Source organism: Eptesicus fuscus, chromosome 16, assembly GCF_027574615.1.
Source record: "Eptesicus fuscus isolate TK198812 chromosome 16, DD_ASM_mEF_20220401, whole genome shotgun sequence".
In the NCBI taxonomy this organism is placed as follows: domain Eukaryota; kingdom Metazoa; phylum Chordata; class Mammalia; order Chiroptera; family Vespertilionidae; genus Eptesicus; species Eptesicus fuscus.
Genome location: NC_072488.1, coordinates 845,503 through 864,086, shown reverse-complemented (window position 1 = coordinate 864,086; position 18,584 = coordinate 845,503). Strand labels below are relative to the sequence as shown.

The 18,584-nt window shown below is 58.6% G+C and overlaps 2 protein-coding genes across 2 annotated transcripts; both read right to left on the bottom strand.

The window, feature by feature from the left end:
* Positions 1 to 818: 818 nt before the first annotated feature.
* COLEC11 (collectin subfamily member 11) lies at positions 819 to 8,406 on the bottom strand. The gene is made up of 7 exons (XM_008162432.3): positions 8,369 to 8,406; positions 6,160 to 6,303; positions 3,688 to 3,759; positions 2,735 to 2,806; positions 2,406 to 2,459; positions 1,530 to 1,625; positions 819 to 1,226 (listed from the first exon to the last, which is right to left on the bottom strand). The coding sequence occupies exons 2-7, from the start codon at positions 6,275 to 6,277 to the stop codon at positions 835 to 837; spliced, it is 804 nt and encodes a 267-aa protein (XP_008160654.2). The 5' UTR covers positions 6,278 to 6,303; positions 8,369 to 8,406; the 3' UTR covers positions 819 to 834.
* A 3,038-nt stretch (positions 8,407 to 11,444) lies between these two features.
* Positions 11,445 to 17,188, bottom strand: RPS7 (ribosomal protein S7). The gene is made up of 7 exons (XM_054728346.1): positions 17,110 to 17,188; positions 16,828 to 16,910; positions 16,629 to 16,700; positions 15,264 to 15,407; positions 14,714 to 14,778; positions 11,906 to 12,056; positions 11,445 to 11,553 (listed from the first exon to the last, which is right to left on the bottom strand). Exons 2-7 carry the CDS (start codon positions 16,900 to 16,902, stop codon positions 11,476 to 11,478), a joined length of 585 nt encoding a protein of 194 aa, XP_054584321.1. The 5' UTR covers positions 16,903 to 16,910; positions 17,110 to 17,188; the 3' UTR covers positions 11,445 to 11,475.
* Positions 17,189 to 18,584: the final 1,396 nt, after the last annotated feature.

Below are 18,584 nucleotides of genomic sequence, written 5' to 3'. Positions count from 1 at the left end.
GAGGACCCGAGTCCTGCCAGCGCCACACCAGGGCCCAGTCAGGTCCGGGACGAGGGAAGGGGGACATTGATATTTTTGTACCAAAGCCACTAAGTCTTGGGTAATCTGTGGCCCGGCCACAGATCACGAATCCGGCCATTGGAGACATGAAGAGAACAGCCCGCCCTGGCCTGTGTCGATCAGAGGACAGGGTGTCAGCCTGCAGGTCGAAGGATCTCGGGTTCGATTCCTGGTCAAGGGCACGTACCTGGGTTGCAGGTTCCATCCCTGGCCCTGGTCTGGGCGTGTTTGGGAGGCAACCAAGAGGTGTACTTTCTCATCAATGTTTCTCTCCCCGCCCCGCCCTTCCCCCGCCCCCTCAAATCCCGGGACAATACCCTCGCTCCCGGGGCGGGTAGAACAACACACTCAGCTGCTCGTGGGAGAGTTTATTCCTCTTTCCCAACCCGGGTTCGCAGCAAAGCACAGGTGTCCCTCCCTGGCTAGCGTGGCGGCAGCGTGCGTGTGCCATTTACAGAAACACGGGTCAGAGTGAAGTGGGCTTCCCCACACGGGACGAGAAGCAGCCGTCACGGGAGAGCCGCCACTCGGGGCATTCACGTCACAGTTTAGACGGAGCGAGCCGTGCTGAGCAGTCACACGGGGACCTGGCCACAGTGCGAGGCGTGAAGCGGTGCAGTGACACGGAGACACTGCTCCCCCGCACACGGCACCGTCTGGGCTCAGCAAAGACAGCCGTCACCCAGGGAGCCCTGCGCCCGGCGGGCCCGCCCTGGAGACGGCCCCACCCAGGGCCATCGGGGGCCCCGTGGGGGCGGGCGCGGGCGCGGGCGCTCACACGTGCTCCTTGTCGAACTCGCACAGGAAGTGCATGGGGAGGTGGCAGGCCACGTCGTTCCAGCCGCCCGAGGCCTCCAGCTCCACGCAGTCCTCCTCGTCGTAGGCGTTGTTGGGCTCGCCGCCGCGCCACTTGTGGAAGGTCTGCATGGGCGAGCGGTCGGCGTACACGAAGGTGCCCTCGCGGTCCAGGTCGCTGATGCCGATGAAGACGCGGGCCAGGCCGGCCTGCGCCACGTAGGCGGCCAGGAGCCCGTTGGTGGCCTCGTCCCTGGGCATGGCCAGCGCCCCCCCGCGCCCCTGGCAGGCCCGCTGGGCGTCCAGGTAGGCCCGCTCCTCCTTCACCAGCAGGTAGAGCTTGCCCTCCGTCTCGCGCACGCCGGCGACAGCTGCGGGGGAGGGCAGGGCTGGAAAGTGAGCACTCGCTTTCTGTCACACACTCGGGCACACTCGGTGGGCACACTCGGTGCGGGCACACTCAGTGGGCATACTCGGGCACACTCAGTGCGGGCACACTCGGTGGGCACACTCGGTGCGGGCACACTCGGTGCGAGCACACTCATGCAGGCACGCGCACAGACGGTGGACGGCTCTCACTGGCGCCACAGAGCCACGTGAGCCGTGGGTGCCCGGGGGTTGGGGGCCGAGGGGGCGGGGGGGCGGGGGACGCGAGGACTCGGAGAAGCACGTACCGTGCTTTATGAACTTCAGCTCCGAGGTCAGCTGGGTGACCTGGTTGTCCACCTCCCCGATGGCCTTCCTCAGCTGGCTGCACTCACAGGGCACGCCTGCGGGGACCGGGCGTTAGGGAGCTGAGCCAAGGCGGGCTCAGAAAAGAAGAAAGGCCTGGTTCAGGGGTGGAGCATTGACCTATGAACCAGGAGGTCAGGGTTCGATTCCTGGTCAGGGCACAGGTTGGGGTTGTGGGCTCCATCCCCAGTGTGGGGCGTGTAGGAGGCAGCCAGTCCATGATTCTCTCTCATCATTTGTGTTCCTATCTCTCTCTCTCTCTCCCTCTCCCTGCCTCTCTCTGAAAATCAATAAAAATGTGTATTTAAAAAAGAAGAAAAGAAGGAAGTAGCCACTCCCCAAAATACAAATGTTCCTCGACCGACCCCGCAGCCGGGCCACGGCCCTGGAGGGGCTAGAGCCCCTGAGAACAACGGTGGTGGCGGAACAGGGTGCAGGGGTGAGCACTGGGGTGGAGAGGGGGCTGGGGGACGCCTGGCCAGGGGTAGACTTGGGAACGGGCGTGAGGGAGGGGCCACGGGGGGAGGGGGGCACGGACATGGGAACGGAGAAAGGACCCCGAAAGTGCAGGCGAGCTCTTCTCAGAAGCTTGGTGGCCAGAGGAAGGGGGGCCCGGGGCACCCCGATGGGCCGTGTGGGGAGAGGACACGAGGTCTGAGCAGACGGTGGGGGATCCGTGGAGGGCAGCCCGCAGTCCCAGGAGGAGGGAGCGAGTCCGGGTGAGGGGGCCGGTTCCCGCTGCCTGCAGCTCCGGGTCCTGAGCTGCTCGGTCAGAATCGCGTTTTTAGGCAAGTTTGCCAGCCGGGGCCCGGCAGTACCTGGCTCTCCACTGGGGCCCGGGGGCCCCATGTCGCCGGAATCCCCCTTTTCACCTGAAAAGGAAACCAAGGCAGAGGTGGGCCGTGCGCCACGATTAACATGTGTCCTCCACGTGTGACCGTCACCAGAGACCGTCCTGCCACGGGGCCCGGCCAGCAGTGACTCTGACCCCCCGGGGCACACGGGGGGATAGAACGTGTCACATGCCCAGCGTACGGGGACACGCATGACCTCCGGGTGGCCCGGACAGTCTGCGATCGTCCTCAGAGCAGCGGGCAAGGGCGTGGGCGCGGGCCTGGCGGGACGTGAGGCAGACGCAGGGAGGTACCTTTAGAGCCGATGGGACCGATCTTCCCGTGGCGGCCCACACTGCCCTTCTGCCCCTTGTCCCCCACGCCCCCTGCAGGAAGCAACGAGATCCGGTCGGTGACGCACAGCTGACGCGATGTCCCTCCCGTTAACATCACACTCACACACACTCATACACACTCATACACACTCATACACACTCACACACACACACACAAACACACACACACAAACACACACACACACTCACACACACTCACACACACACACACAAACACACACACACACACTCATACACTCACACACACACTCACACACTCACACACACTCATACACACTCACACACATACAAACACACACACACTCACACACTCTCATGCACTCACACACGTTCTCATGCACTCACAGACATTATTCATAAACACACACACACTCATACACACACAAACTCATACACACACTCACACATACACTCATACACACACACTCATACACACACACGTTCTCATGCACTCACAGACATTATTCATAAACACTCACACACACACACACACATTCATACACACAAGCACACACACACATACACACACACACTCACACACTCATGCACTCAGACTATTCATAAACACACTCACACACATTCATACACACAAGCACACTCACACTCATTCATACACTCACTCTCGTGCACTCACACTCACACAAGCACACGAACACTCTCATGCACTCATACACATTCACACACTCATACACACTCACATGCTATACATACATTCTATACACATAAATGCATGCACATACATATACACACATGCCTACACACACATGTCTACTATACACATACACACACCAATCCAAACAACATATTCAAGCACACACATTCACAGATGCACACGCACACACCATACACACGCCCACATGCACCCGCCCTCCCCACCGCCCTGCGCGGAGTCTGAGGGCCCGAGAAGGTACCTTTCTCTCCGGTGGGGCCCACTCTCCCAGGCCGTCCGGGCGCGCCTTTGTCGCCCTTCTCTCCAGCGTCCCCTGCAGAAGCCACACGCAGTTACTTATGTATTTCTAAGTATATTGTTATTGATTTCAGACAGGAAGGGAGAGGGAGAGAGCATCATTGATCGGCTGCCTCCTGCACTCCCCCTACTGGGGATTGAACCCACAACCCCGGGCATGTGCCCTGGACCAGAATCAAACCTGGGACCCTCTGGTCTGCAGGCCGACGCTCAATCCACTGAGCCACACCAGCCAGGGCTGGACGTGCTTCTTAAGAACAAAGGCTGGTGCCCGGCTCTGCTCCCGTGCTCAGCGTCAGGGTTTGAAATGTTCACCGTCTGCTTCTCTCAGGGGCAGCAGAGAGCCAAGCCCTGGGGCGATACCCCAGGCAGCATTTCCATAAACCTCTCCGCTCAGAACTCCCATGCACCCGAGAGCGGCAGCCCTCCCCCCGCCCCCCCCCCCCCCCCCCCGCTGCTGTCGGGCACCGATCGGGGCTGGTTCCCTGGAGTTCTCCGGGCGCACAGTTCAGCCACCCGCTCGCTCCCCGCCGTCATCCACGAACTGCTCTCTCCTCCCAAAGGAAGGAAGTGTGTTCGGCATTTACTAGGCGCTTGCCTCCTGCAAACCCACAAACATCTAGGAGCAAAAGCGTCCGTCTCTGCTGCCCCAGGCAGTTCTGGACCCAGCCAGCAGGCGCAGGGCAGCTGTTCAAGGCGGATGGTGAGACACTTGGATGCATGGGGGGCAGGAAGGGCCGTGGGCGTTCCCAGATCTCAGGACACCTCTTCTGCAGCCAACAAAGATGTCTGTGAGCCCACATCCCCTCTGGGAGCCCACGATGCCCCTGCCAGCCCACAGCGCCCCTGCGAGCCCTTGGCACTGACAGGCTGTGAGAGTAGACCCAACGAGACAATGTCCCCATATAGACCTAATGAGACAATGTCCCCATATAGACCCAATGAGACAATGTTCCCACATAGACCTAATCAAACAATGTTGCCCTATAGACCCAATGAGACAATGTTGCCATATAGACCCAATGAGACAATGTCCCCATATAGACCCAATGAGACAATGTCCCCATATAGACCCAATGAGACAACGTTGCCCTATAGACCCAATGAGACAACATTGCCCTATAGACCCAATGAGACAATGTCCCCACATAGACCCAATGAGACAATGTCCCCACATAGACCCAATGAGACAATGTTCCCATATAGACCCAATGAGACAATGTTGCCCTATAGACCCAATGAGACAATGTCCCCACATAGACCCAATGAGACAATGTCGCCATATAGACCCAATGAGACAATGTCCCCACATAGACCCAATGAGACAATGTTGCCCTATAGACCCAATGAGACAATGTTGCCATATAGACCCAATGAGACAATGTTGCCCTATAGACCCAATGAGACAATGTCCCCACATAGACCCAATGAGACAATGTCGCCACATAGACCCAATGAGACAATGTCCCCACATAGACCCAATGAGACAATGTCGCCATATAGACCCAATGAGACAATGTCCCCACATAGACCCAATGAGACAATGTTGCCCTATAGACCCAATGAGACAATGTCCCCACATAGACCCAATGAGACAATGTCCCCACATAGACCCAATGAGACAATGTCGCCATATAGACCCAATGAGACAATGTCCCCACATAGACCCAATGAGACAATGTTGCCCTATAGACCCAATGAGACAATGTTGCCATATAGACCCAATGAGACAATGTCCCCACATAGACCCAATGAGACAACGTTGCCCTATAGACCCAATGAGACAATGTTGCCATATAGACCCAATGAGACAATGTCCCCACATAGACCCAATGAGACAACATTGCCCTATAGACCCAATGAGACAATGTCCCCATATAGACCCAATGAGACAATGTCCCCATATAGACCCAATGAGACAATGTCCCCATATAGACCCAATGAGACAACGTTGCCGTGTAAACCCACCCCGCCGGCCTGCAGGGCTTGCTCTGCCAGGAAGGAGACCGCAGACAAAGCGACAGGAGCAAGAGCGTTGGGTTTCTAAGAGAAGGAAGTAGAGCGCCCGGGCAGCGGTGAGCACTCAGGCTGCGGCGCTGCGGCCGGCCGGGCAAACTGCTAAGGGTCTGCTCCCGGATGTGCTCATCAGCCACGTGGACGGGGGATCGCCTTCTGGGCCACGCACAGTGAGTGCAGAGCCGGGGCCGAGGTCAGCTGCCTTCACGTCCATGCGGACGCCCGAGCGGCACAGAAATGACTTCCCCAGGACAGAATCCCTGGCCGAACAGACAGTGGACATTGTGTATTCCAGCCCTTGCTTTTTCAGATGGGGAAACTGAGGCCCACCGAGGTCAGACCTAAGCCAGGAGCCCCGGGGATGGGGGGGGGGGGGAACCCCCTGGGAAGGGAGCCTTACCTTTGAGGCCAGGGACCAGGATCTGCACAGAACAGGCGTCGTCCGCCGTCTGCTGAGCGTCAGCAAGCAGGACCAGCGACAGGAAGGCCAGGCTGACGAGGGCCAGCTCCCCCCTCATCCTGAGTGCGGGCAGGGCACCGACCCCTGGAGGAAGGCAGGGTAAACAGTGCCGGGAACGCCGGAACCAGGACAGGAGGCCGTGTGCAGGCCACCCCGCGGGGCCAGGCGCGGAGCTGCTGGGAGGCCTGCGAGCTTTTGGTCTCTCTCTCGCTTGTTACCGTGCCGGGAGGTGTTACCCAACCTTCCCTTCTAGTTCTTTTTTTTTAAAAAAAAAAACACAATACGTTTTTATTCTTTTTTTTTTAGAGAGAGGAAGGGAGAGGGAGAGAGAGATAGAAACATCAATGAGAGAGAATCATTGATCGGCTGCCTCCTGCACGCTCCCCACTGGGGATCGAGCCTGCAACCCGGGCCTGTGCCCTGACGGGGAATCGAACCGTGATCTCTTGGTTCACGGGACGACACTCAACCCCTGAGCCACGCGAGCCAGGCTCTCTTCTAGTTCTTTACAGCGGACACTTCACACACGCAGAGGCGTGTTTGTAGTCCATGAAGCCTTGAGGCCACTCCCGGCCTCACAAGCCAGCTCCGGCCTCGCACTGCCGTCCCTGGCCCGTCCCCCCGGGTCCCCTCGCACAGGGCTCGCCTGTTGGGCTTCACCTCACGGCCACGTGTGCGCACAGGAGGCTGCGTGGCTGCGCGCGGTTTGCGTTTCGTAAGCTAGCGGGTCACCGTGTGGGTCCCCGGGGCTGGTCCCTCTGCCCCCCACGCCCCGGGCTGCCCACCGTGTAGCTCGGATAGTCCAAGCTCCTGACGACGGGGGGGGGGGGGGGGAGAGACAGGGAGGGGGAGGGATGGGACACAGCCGTTCAGTGTCACTCGGGAGTGCCTGCCTGTGGACCCTCCCCACCACGTGAGGCTCACGCACCCGGCTGCCACTTATGCATCCGTGGCCACCCCAGGCCTCCCTGGTCCTGGTCAGCCCTAGGTCCTGCCGGCAGAAATGGGGGCGTTCCCGAGATCCCCACCCGCACCCTCACCCTCATCCTCCTGGCTCCCTCCCGCCCGCTGGGAAGAGGAATTTCCTTCTAAAAACGGAGAAGCTGCGGCTCCAGAGGGAGAGATGCCACTGGAATTCCCGGCGGGAGCACAGGGCAGTGACATCGCAGTGACAACAGAGCTTCGTGTGCCTAACATCCCGCTGTCCCACTGAGCACGGCCCACACGGCCCGCACGGTCACTCCCGCACCGCGGAGAACACGCCGGGACCAGCCGGGAGCACAATGGACAGCAGGATGTCAGGCACCTGAAGCTCTATTGTCACTGCCCTCCACCCCGCCCCGCCCCCGCCACCCCCCCCCCCGCCCCCCGCCCCCCCCCCCCGCCCCCGGACCAGGGCCCCAGGGCTGCAGCCAGGACAGGCCGCACCCAATGGCACATTTTTCTTATCTTTTTACCAAAACCACAGGCAAGGAGAGGCCATGATATACACACATCCCTCCTGTTCTCTTCTTAGGGACGGAAACTCTTCAAAATTGTCAATGAATGGAACAGCTGGGAGTCGGGCTCTGCCCTGCCCGTGGCCCACGGAGCCTCCCCACCGCACGGGGAGTCATCACGCACGTGAGGCGGCCACATCACGTGTTCATCCGGAGCCCCGACCCGCCGGCACCTCAGCCAGCCCCACACCGGGCAGCAGGCCGGAAGGGCCCCCGACAGTCTCACCCAGTTTGGGAGACCAGATGGCCCGCTCTGGGCAAGGTGACCTGCTGGCCCCACATCCGGGGCCCCCCGTTACTGAGCCCTGGCCACTGAGCGCAGGGGACTGGGCGTCCACGGCCCCCCCCATCCCCCCCGCAGGGGTCCAGACACCCTGAGCCTGTGCTGGCTGCAGGGACAATCCTCCACGCGGTCCCCTCGCCCCGCACCCAGGCCCTGACATGACCTCCACGAGACCTGGTGAGCACCACGGCCGGGGCCTGGTGCTGTGGACTCGCCGCGCCTTTGCCTGGACCTCGGCACAGCCCATGTCCCTCCACCAGCTCCTTCCCTGCTGCCTGGAACCCGCCTTCCTAGCGCAGCCTCTCCCCACGGCTCACCCTCCGCCCTGCTCCCCATGGTGGCAAGTCCTGGCCAGGGCCTCCCCTACCTGAGGCGCAGGCGAGGCGAAGGGGCGTCCTGACTGCCGGGGACCCACCAGGACACTGCGGGCGGTGCAGCCCCACAGGAGGGGAGCGGGCTGGGGCCGTCCCACCGCCCAGCAAATCAGGCTGGGCCCCCGTGTTATCTGCTAACAGCTTCCTGTTTGAAACATCCCTGACCTGCTGGGGCGGAGCAGAGTGTGGGAACGCGGACGGGGAGCCAGGCTCCGGGGTGGCTGGCAGAGGCCTTGCTAACTCTCCCCCCACACCCAGCGTCTGCTGCTCTTCGCGTTGGAAAAATAAGTACGAGTGCCCAGCATCAAGTCATGAACCGGGTCAGGGCACAGGCCAGGGCTGTGGCTCCATCCCCAGTGGGGGGCGTGCAGGAGGCAGCCGAGCCACGATTCTCTCGTCATGGATGTTTCTCTCTCTCTGAAATAAATACAAACACACCTGAAAATGACAATAAAATAATACACGCATTTTGGAAATCAGGAAAGCGTCGGTGGAGTGGCCACGACCAGCTGGTGTCCCCTCAGATGGGAACCGACGTGGACGTTTCCTTTGGTCGCGTGGGCCTCACAGTGACCCACCCCGCGGTGACCAACGCACTCCACTCCTTGTGCTTCCAGGGAAAGGCAACACATGCCCGGACGCGTTGGGGGCTGGGGCTCCCCTTATACGGGCGAGGCTTCTTTAAGAAAGGAGCGGAGATGATCGCGGAAAGCTGGCTTGGGAGGGGAAGCCGTAACAAACCACAGCTGTCAAGTCTGACAAGTCCCACACCCTCACAGGACCCGGGAGACCGGGCTCTTCAACCGCCGACAGCATCGGCTCGCGGGACAGCTCGGAGGAAAGGAGCCCCCACAGGCCCGCCACCCAGGGAACTGGGTTCGGGAACTGCCGGAGGCGACAGGCAGAGGGCTTCACAGAATCCACCAAACGCTTAAGGAAAATTAACACCAACTCCATTTCCTCTCCCCGCACCTGGGAGAGAGCGCTTCGCTTTCACCCCAGGAGGCTGGTGTTACCCGAAACCGAAGCCATGGAAGACAGTGCAGAACCAGCTCCGGACCAACAACCCACAGGGCAGAGCCAACACCTTACAGAGAGGAAGGGAGAGGGACAGAGAGCTAGAAACATCGACCAGCTGCCTCCTGCACACCCCCCCACCCGGGATGTGCCCACAACCAAGGTACATGCCCCTGACCGGAATCGAACCTGGGACCCTTGAGTCCGCAGGCCGACGCTCTATCCACTGAGCCAAACCGGTTTCGGCCAGAGCCAACACCTTAAAGATCTTTATTGTTGGGAGTATTACATGGCCCTTTCCCTGCTGACCCGTCCAGCCCGCCCCGCCCCCGCCCTCCACCACCTATTGTCTGTGTCCATGGCTGGTCACCTCCCCCCACCCACCCTCTCACTGAGATTCCAGTCTATAGATGCAAAATTCTTTTTTATTTTTCTTAAAAAAAAAAAAAAAAAGAAAAAGGAATAACCGGTTTGGCTCGGTGGATAGAGTGATGACCTGCAGACTGAAGGGTCCCAGGTTCGATTCCCGTCAAGGGCATGTACCTGGGTTGGGGGCTGATCCCCCATGGGGGGTGTGCAGGAGGCAGCTGATGGATGTTTCCCTCTCATCCATGTTTCTAGCTCTCTCTTTCTCTCCCTTCCTCTCTGTAAAAATCAATAAAATATATTTAAAGTTATATATATTTTTCTTGATTTCAGAGAGGAAGGGAGATAGAAACATCAATAATGAGAGAACTGATCAGCTGCCTCCTACTGGGGATGTGCCCTGACTGGGAATCTACCCATGACCACCTGGTTCTTAGGTGGACGCTCACCGAGCCGCGCCGGCCGGGCTGTTTCAAGTGGATTGAATCAGGACTGTTTCAGCTGTGAGCGTTCACTGTGCCTCACCAATGAACAGTCGTCAGAAACAATGGTGCTTCTGGTAGGCCTGTCTTCCTCTCTCCTCCCCTCCTGACCTCTGACCCTCCGGGGCCACTTCCAGAGGAGAATCTGAGCCTCGCGGTCACTATTTACATTCCTCGGGGATAAGGGAGAGATGTGGACAGAGGCCAGCGCTGTGTGGAATCTCACTGGCCGGGCCTGCAGTCCTACCCCTGGGACACTGCCCCTCAGGACAGACCCCGCGGCTCCCCTCCCAGGACCAGGGCTCCCCTCCTCCAGCTCCTGCAAGCGCAGAGCAACAGGGCCCCCCTCCCCAGTGCAGACGAGTCCCAGCCTCAGAGCACCGCTCAGCTGGCCACTCTGGACACAGGACCCAGGTGGCCGGGGCGTCATGCCAGGCACTGACGATGGCGGTGAGAGCTGACCCGAAGCCCCACCGTGCAGCAATGCTCATCCTAGAAGCCCGGCCTCACCAGCCCTTGGCTCTCGGCTTAGAGATCCTCGAAGCCCCCTGGCCAACAGGCCCAGAGCCCTGCTTCCCCTCCAACTACCCCGAAGGCCTGGGCCAGCAGCCGGTCAGGAAACGAAGGGATGAAGCGGCTCACTGGCCTGTTTACACCTTCGATGAAAACCCAATCTCACCCGCACACTTGACCTCCCCAAGACCACGTGAGACCTAGCGTGGAGCTCCACATGGGAACGCGCGGCTCTGGGGGAGGGAAAGGGAGGGGAGGGCTCAGTGAGTCTGGTTCGGTTCTCCGTGATAAGCAGGGCTGGGGGGCTGGCCAGGACCCTGAAATGTGCCCAATGCTACGGAGCTGTACGTGCAAACATGCCCAAGATGGTAACGCTGTATGTTTTTAACCACAAAAATGAGTGGGCACAGCGCGTTCTCATCAGACTGCGCTCGGAAAAAGCCCGTCTCCGGCTCGCAGCTCAGCTCCTGACCCTGCCCGCCTCTCAGGAGCTCCTCAAGCCCGGCCGCCCGACTGCCGTCAGCACTGCTGGGGGCGCGTCCGCACCTCAGGCTGTGCCCCCGGCTGGACCCAGGGAGGGGCTGCTCTGGGGCTACTTCCACGGCCACATCCCTGCATCCAGCCGGGCCGACACCCCGGCCGAGGAAGGAGCTCCACACCTCCCTGAAGTTTGAAAGACGCCTCAACAGAATACTGAGAATACTTTATTTAGTCATTTTTCTTTACAATTGGAACTCTGGGAATTCAAAATTAACGTCCTTGCCTGTGAGCTTCTTATAGACACCAGAGAACGTTTCAACCTACAAGAAAAAAAAAAAGCTCGTCAACAATAACAAAACTTTCTACTTCCTTTATTGTCCCCCATACACACACACACACACACATACACACACACACACACAGCCTCACCGAAAGTCAAACCCTGGAACCGTTTACTCCCTCTTTCCTAATCACCTACAACCCGCCCGTTCAAACTGGCCCACAAAGCCGCCACGGGCAGTGCCGAGTGTCCAACCCCGTCGTGGTGCTGCCCGGCCCGCCGGTGCCCGCACCCCACCCCACCCCACCCAACACCCAGCATCCGCACCCCACCCCACCCCACCCAACACCCAGCATCCGCACCCCACCCCACCCCACACCCAGCAGCGCCACCTTGTGCTCGACGTTGTTCTGCTGCGCCTTGTCCAGATGCACCTTGATGAGCCGGCTGCCGTCCAGCTTCACGCGGATCCGCTTGCCCACGATCTCACTCGGGAAGACCAGGTCCTCCAGGATGGCGTCGTGCACGGCGGTCAGCGTGCGGCTTCAAGGACAGGGCAGAGTGAGGACCCAGGAGGCGGCGGCGCTCCGCTGGGGCCAAGGGCACCTCTGCAAGTCACAGGTCGCCCCAAACCAAAGCAGCACGTTTCCAAGTGCGCTCCCTACAGCGAACATGGCAACCAGGGCCGCGCCAACCGGAGGGCGCCAACCGCCGCCTCCTCATCTGAAGGTCAGCGTGGATGCTCCCCGGTAAACGGGTCACCAAGCCGCGCGAGTGCCCATCTCCAGGGAAGGGGCGAGGCCTTGACACCCACCGTAGGCTCCCGTCCACTCGTACGACTCCTCGGCTATCGCGCTCACGTGATCACGCTTGCCCACCAAAGTGCTTCCGCGGCCTCTCACCACCCTAACCCTCCTTCTCAACCATCGCTCGAGGCAACATCCCACCCCCGAGGCTTCTATCACCAGCTCTAGGACAGCGGCCCCTGAGGTCCCCAACTTCCAACCCGTCACCCCCCCCCCCCGCAAACTGCCATGGACCCTGCTCCCCCTGACGTCATGACACCTTCACAGCCCATGGGCTGCTGACAACAGGTCAATGACTCCCACCCTCCGAGGCAGCGCGGGGGCAGGACAGCCGACACGGTCGTCCTCCAAGCTTACCGAGCACCCTGGGCCCTGGGGTTTGTCTAGGGACCTGTCCCGGGTCAGCAGTGCGGCACCAACCCAGGCCGTCTGGAGGTCCCGCACAGGAGGGAAGGCTTTCCAGCGGCCCCCAAGGCACCGCCAGGGCCTTACTGTGACATGGCCGCAGACGGCACCCCAAGGCCTCCGTCGCCTTTAGAGACAGACACGACGGTCGGCTGCACTGACCACCGCTGCCCCTTACAAGCACCTGCTTACAGGGCTGGGGACGCGCTCCCCGTGGAACTCCGTTCACTGCCCCTTCAGACGAGGGAGATGGAAGCAAACCCTGGCCGGTAGCTCCATCGGCCCATCCACCACGGCTGCAGGGGTCCCATCACGGTCAGGGCACATGCAAACCAACCACTGAATGCACGAACACCCAGAAAAAATCACTATTTCTCTCTCTAAAAGCAACAAACAAACATTTCCCAGACTCCAACGCTGGCTAATTTCTCTTCAAAGGGTGGCCAGTGCAATGCAACTTTGATGACCACCAACCAGAGCCTGAGCTGCCGTCAGCGGAGCAATAGTTGACTTTTCTAGATTAAAAGCCAAACACGTAAACCTCGGCCCTGAATCTGAGAGAGAGAAAGACGACCCCTGAACGCAGAGCGCACGTCTGAAGGCAGGAGGCCTGCTGGGCAGCGGGGGCCGCGGTGCCCGGGAACTGGATCTGTCAGGAGAGAGGCCGTGGACGCAGGTCTGGGAAGAGGAGAGGGAAGGCGCAGGTCTGGAGCCAGGTCCTCAGCTGGGCTCGAAGCAAAGGGTCTGTTCTGTACTCAGAGCCGAGATTACAAGCCGCTTAGGTGCCACGATTAACCAACTAAATGCTCTCGATTATCTCCTACATTTGATCTCTTGCAAACTAGCTAGGATACAGAAAATACTCCTGAACTGTTTTATTTTTCCTCTGAGAGTGTGTTTCTGAAAGCTGGGCCAGGGAACTGAGGAAGGTTCAGGAGAAGCAACGGGGAGCCCCGCTGGGCTGCTTTGGCTCAGAGAAGTCAGAGAAGGGGCCTTGGAGACGGGGTCCGGGTGAGCCGCCCACCACCCCCCTGGTTCCAAGTCTCAGGAGGACCCTCAGGAACGCACACCTGAGAGGGGAGGCTGGAGGGTCCCGGAGGGAGAGCATGCCATTCCTGAATTCTTACACCAAAGCTGCCCACGGACAAGCTCAAAGGACTGAACCCTGTAATTCAAGCCCCTCGAACGCACACCTGCCTTCCCCGCCGCCCCCACCCAATGCGGGGCAGTGAGCACATCAGCCCTCACCTGGAGTCCCTTCTGGTCCTTCCGACACAAGGCTGGCTTCACCCCCCCCCCCCCCCCCCCCCCGCACTGTGACAGCTGTGATGGGCCAGCGCTCCAGGCCGTCCGGGCCAGTCTCCCCACCTTTACTTTTCTATTTACTTTTTATTAAAAAACCTTTTCTCCCCATCCTGTGAGCAGGGATAACATGATAAAAACCACACACTTAACTAAGGCCCATCTGGCAGAGCAGGACACAGTATGTCTTCCTTAAACCCGTCAGGGGGGGGCAGGGCTGCGGGCCAACCCTCCAAGCCGACACCCTGAGGCCCGCAGAGAACCCAGCCAGTCAAGCTCTGAGCATCCTCACCAGCGTCTACAAGCGCAATAGGTTCCACCTGTGCCGTCAGCAACAGAAAAGGCTGATGTGCCTTCCCTCAAGGCCCAGCCGACACAGCTGGCCACCCGTCTGCTGCGCCCTGAACTAAGGGTCCTCCGCTGTCCCCTCCTTTGCCCAAGAGCCAAGGACACCATCTCCATCTTGTGTGACCGCTGCGAGCATGGTCCCAACCACGCAGCACCTGTCACTCCTCCAAACGGTAAACACTTCACTCCCGTTACCGAGGAAACCAGTCACTCAATCACAAGCCCACGTGACCAGCTTCCCTAAACCACCACCACGTGACCTCAGACACCTGCGCAGCTCTTCCTGCAACAGCCCCGCGAGGCAGCGGGTACCACGCCGGAGGCCGACGAGAGACTCACCTCCTGGGCCGCTTCTGCTTGTTCTTTGTCCGGCTTTTTCGAGTTGGCTTCGGCAGAATCCTCCTCTGCAAGGCAAACATGGTCATGCAGCACCAACAACAGGGCCTTAAGCTGTCAGAGGAAACTGTCAACTGCTTTAAAGACAAACATCACAGAACCCAAACTCTGAGAAAGCCCAGCCACCCAGACCAAGCAAGTCCCTGGGAAACCCTCCTGACGATCTCCCTTCTCCTCCAGATGGCCCCCAGCATCCCCGCCCCCCACCTCACCTCACCTGCGCAGCAAGCTTCAGGTGATTCTCAGGCAGAAAAATCCTGGCTCAGGTGCCTTAGTTTGATCACTCTTTAAGCAGCTATGTCTACGCCATTTGCTCATTAATAGCAAAAGTGTACTTTACCCTTTTAACGCGCCACAAGCACACCTTCCCCAGCTCTCCACCATCTAAGCTCGTTCCTCTATAGCCACAACAGGGTTACGTTAATCACTCCAAGTGCCCACATGCGTGCTCTTAACGGAGCTCAGTAAGAACAGCTCCCACAGGACACGGTACCTGAGCGATGAAGACCACATGCTTCCCGCTGAACTTTTTCTCCAGCTCGCGCACCAGCCGGACCTGGATTTTCTGGAAAGACTTGAGCTGAGGAACCGGGACGAAGATGATAATAGCTTTCCGACCGCCACCAACTTCAATTTCCTAAAAAAGACAAATCCGGAAACAGCCTAAGTGCCCATGAGCAGATGAGTGGATTAAAAAACTGGTACATCTACACCATGGAATACTACGCTGCTGAAAAAAGGAACTCTTACCATTCGCAACAGCATGGATGGACAGAGAGCACTATGCTAAGTGAAGTAAGCCAGTCAGAGAAAGATAAATATCACGTGATCTCACTCATTTGTGGAATATAATGAACAACATGAACAAAATAGATCCAGAGACTTAGAAGCATCCAACAGACCGTCCAACCTCAGAGGGAAGGCAGGGAAGTGGGGGTGGGGGGGGGGGGGCGGTAAGAGATCAACCGACTTGTGTGTGCATATGAGCATGACCAATGGACACAGACACTAGGCACGTGCTGGGGGGTGGCAGAGAGGTCAATGGGGGAAAGAGGAGACATATGCAATATTTTAAACAACAAAGAATTTAAATTAAAAAACAAAAAGGCAGACACTTAAATAGAAAAAAAAGACAGACACTTTAGAAAAAGACAAATCAAACAGACCCGAAGACAAGGAAGCATGGATCAGACTGTGGGACCTCAGAGGGAAGGTGGGGGAGGGTGGGGGTAAGGGGGAGAGATCAACCAAAGGACTTGTGTGCATGCATATGAGTCTAACCAGTGGTCACGGACAACAGGGGGGTGGGGGCATGCGTGGGAAGGGGTTTGAGATGGGAAGGGGGGGGGGATGAGGACAAATATGTAATACCTTAATCAATAAATAAATTTAAAAGAAAAGGACAAATCCACAACAGTGTAAGTCGAGAGCCTCCACGGTGTGCGCTCAGGTGCAGCGTGCACACTGTCAGACCGGGCCCTGACGTGGCCACCCAGCCCTCCTGTCACTTTCTGCCTCGCACGTGACGGGGCCGCGGCTGTGAGCGCACGCACAGGTGACAACAGTCCACCGCGGGCGATGACGTTTAAGTTGCTTCCAACAAAAACGGGCTGGCTCCGCTCTGCAAACTCAACACTAAGCAAGCACCGCAGCTTCCGAGTGCAAGACACGCGTTCCGAAACCTTCCGGTCGCCTGCACGCGGAGCACGCGCGCCGAGAGCAAAGGGGTGAACCAGGAGCGCCGCGAAACGCCAGCCCACTCCGCCCTGAGGGTGCAGCCCTCCTGGGTCCCCCGGGCAGCTCGGGACGCGCCCGCCCTCGGACCGACACCGGCAAAGCGTTCGCCGCGTGCCCTTACCTTGGCCGCGGTGATGTTCAGCTCCCGCAGCTGGGCCTTGAGGTCAGAGTTCATCTCCAGTTCTAGCAGAGCCTGGAGAAGGGGCGGAGGCGACCTCAGCGACCCGCGCGCGGCCGCCGCCGGGGCCTCCGTGCCCACCGCCCGCCGGGGACTCCGTGCCCGCCGCCCGCCGGGACACGCGCCAGGGGCCACGTCTCACCTGGGAGATGCCGGACTCGAATTCGTCTGGCTTCTCGCCATTGGGCTTCACAATCTTGGCACTAGAACTGAACATGGCTCCTCCTGGAAACGGAGAGCGCCCGAGGCTGAGCGGGTCCCCGCGCCCCCGCCCGCCCCGCGCGCGCCATCGGGGGGCCCACGCCGCGTTATCCGCCGCATCCCCACCCGGCGAGCAGGGCCCGCCGCTCCAGCGCTGACCCCAAAGCGTGTCGCCCTCAACATTGGCCGAAAAGTTCGCGCGGACGAGAGGCCCCACACTTACTTGGGTGAGCGCCGGCTTGAGAAGAGGCCTGAATCTCGCGAGAGCTCGTCAGATCTCGGCGGCGGAAAGGAAGAGGCGGAGCTAAAGGAACCGGAAGAACCACTGAGACAGGGCAGGAGCCTAGAGGATCCCGGAAAAGGACTCCGGGGGTCCAGTGCTCCAGTAACACTTTTCCGCCCCGGGAGCCTCAGTTTCGTTATGGTTCCGGAGAGCTTCTCTGCGGGATCTTGGAGGTTCGAAGCCGGGGTCTGGGCGGGAGACCTGGCCCGAGGGAAGTACCCGAAGATAGAACGTTGTTAAATCGTCCTGATAAGCCAAGGTTGAGGGTTCCATCCCCGGTCAGGGCTCATACAATAATCAACCAATGGCCGAAGCCAGTTTGGCTCAGTGGATGGAGCGTCGGCCTGCGGACTGAAGGTCCCAGGTTCGATTCCGGTCAAGGGCATGCATGTACCTTGGTTGCGGGCACAACCCCAGTAGGGGGTGTGCAGGAGGCAGCTGATCGATGTTTCTCTCTCATTGATGTTTCTAACTCTCTATCCCTCTCCCTTCCACTCTGTAAAAAATCAATAAAATATATTTTAAAAAAAATCAACTAATGAATGCATAAATAAGTAGAGCAACAAATCGATGTTTCCTTCTCTCAAAATCAATCAATCAGTCAAAAAAATCCTGAGCTGGGAATGTGTAATGTCAGCATCTGTGAGGCAGAAAGCCTGGGGCGCAGGGTGAGGGGGAGACGGGAAGAGAGCCCAGACTTCAAAGTCACTCTTTTCCCCAGTTCCTAATATGCATAATAAAGTGACCGGCAGAGTTAATGAGGAGTCCTTGCATGTACAATGAATTTATGGACCTGTCTGTTCAACCAGGAATTAATGGGTTGAAGGTCTCTTCTCTGCCCTCCACTGAAAGCTGTCAGGATTTTACAACCCTCATCTGCCTGCCCATGTAAGAAGCATGTGAGTGAAACCAAGGTGCAAGCCTGCAATGGATGGGAAAAACACACGCACTGGAGCAAGGTCACTGGCTTCTGGAAGTTTCCAGGTCACCCTTCCTATATAACAGTCCATGATCTTGAGGCATCAGTAACCTATCAGGTGGACAGAAGGTAATCGCTCAGATATTGACATTTAAAATATGTAAATAGTAACACTTGATTTTTATCATAAACTGATCATTTGCTCATCTTCAATATATTTCATTAAAAGAAACAGCATTCTTCCATTAATATTCACGAAATAGGTACAGATGAAAAGGATTAGTGTGGCAGTGAGGGCACGCTTCTGTATCAGACCACGTGCGAGGCACACAGTCCCTATTCTCTGCCGTCAGGCATAGCATCATTACCTCCAGTTTTCAAAGGAGATAAGAGACCTTGAGCAACTCACCAAACTTACACAGCTAGTACGTTGTGGCTGGGACCTGAAGTGGGTATATGTGGCGCTCGGGGACAGGAGGACAGGTGAAGCATCCTC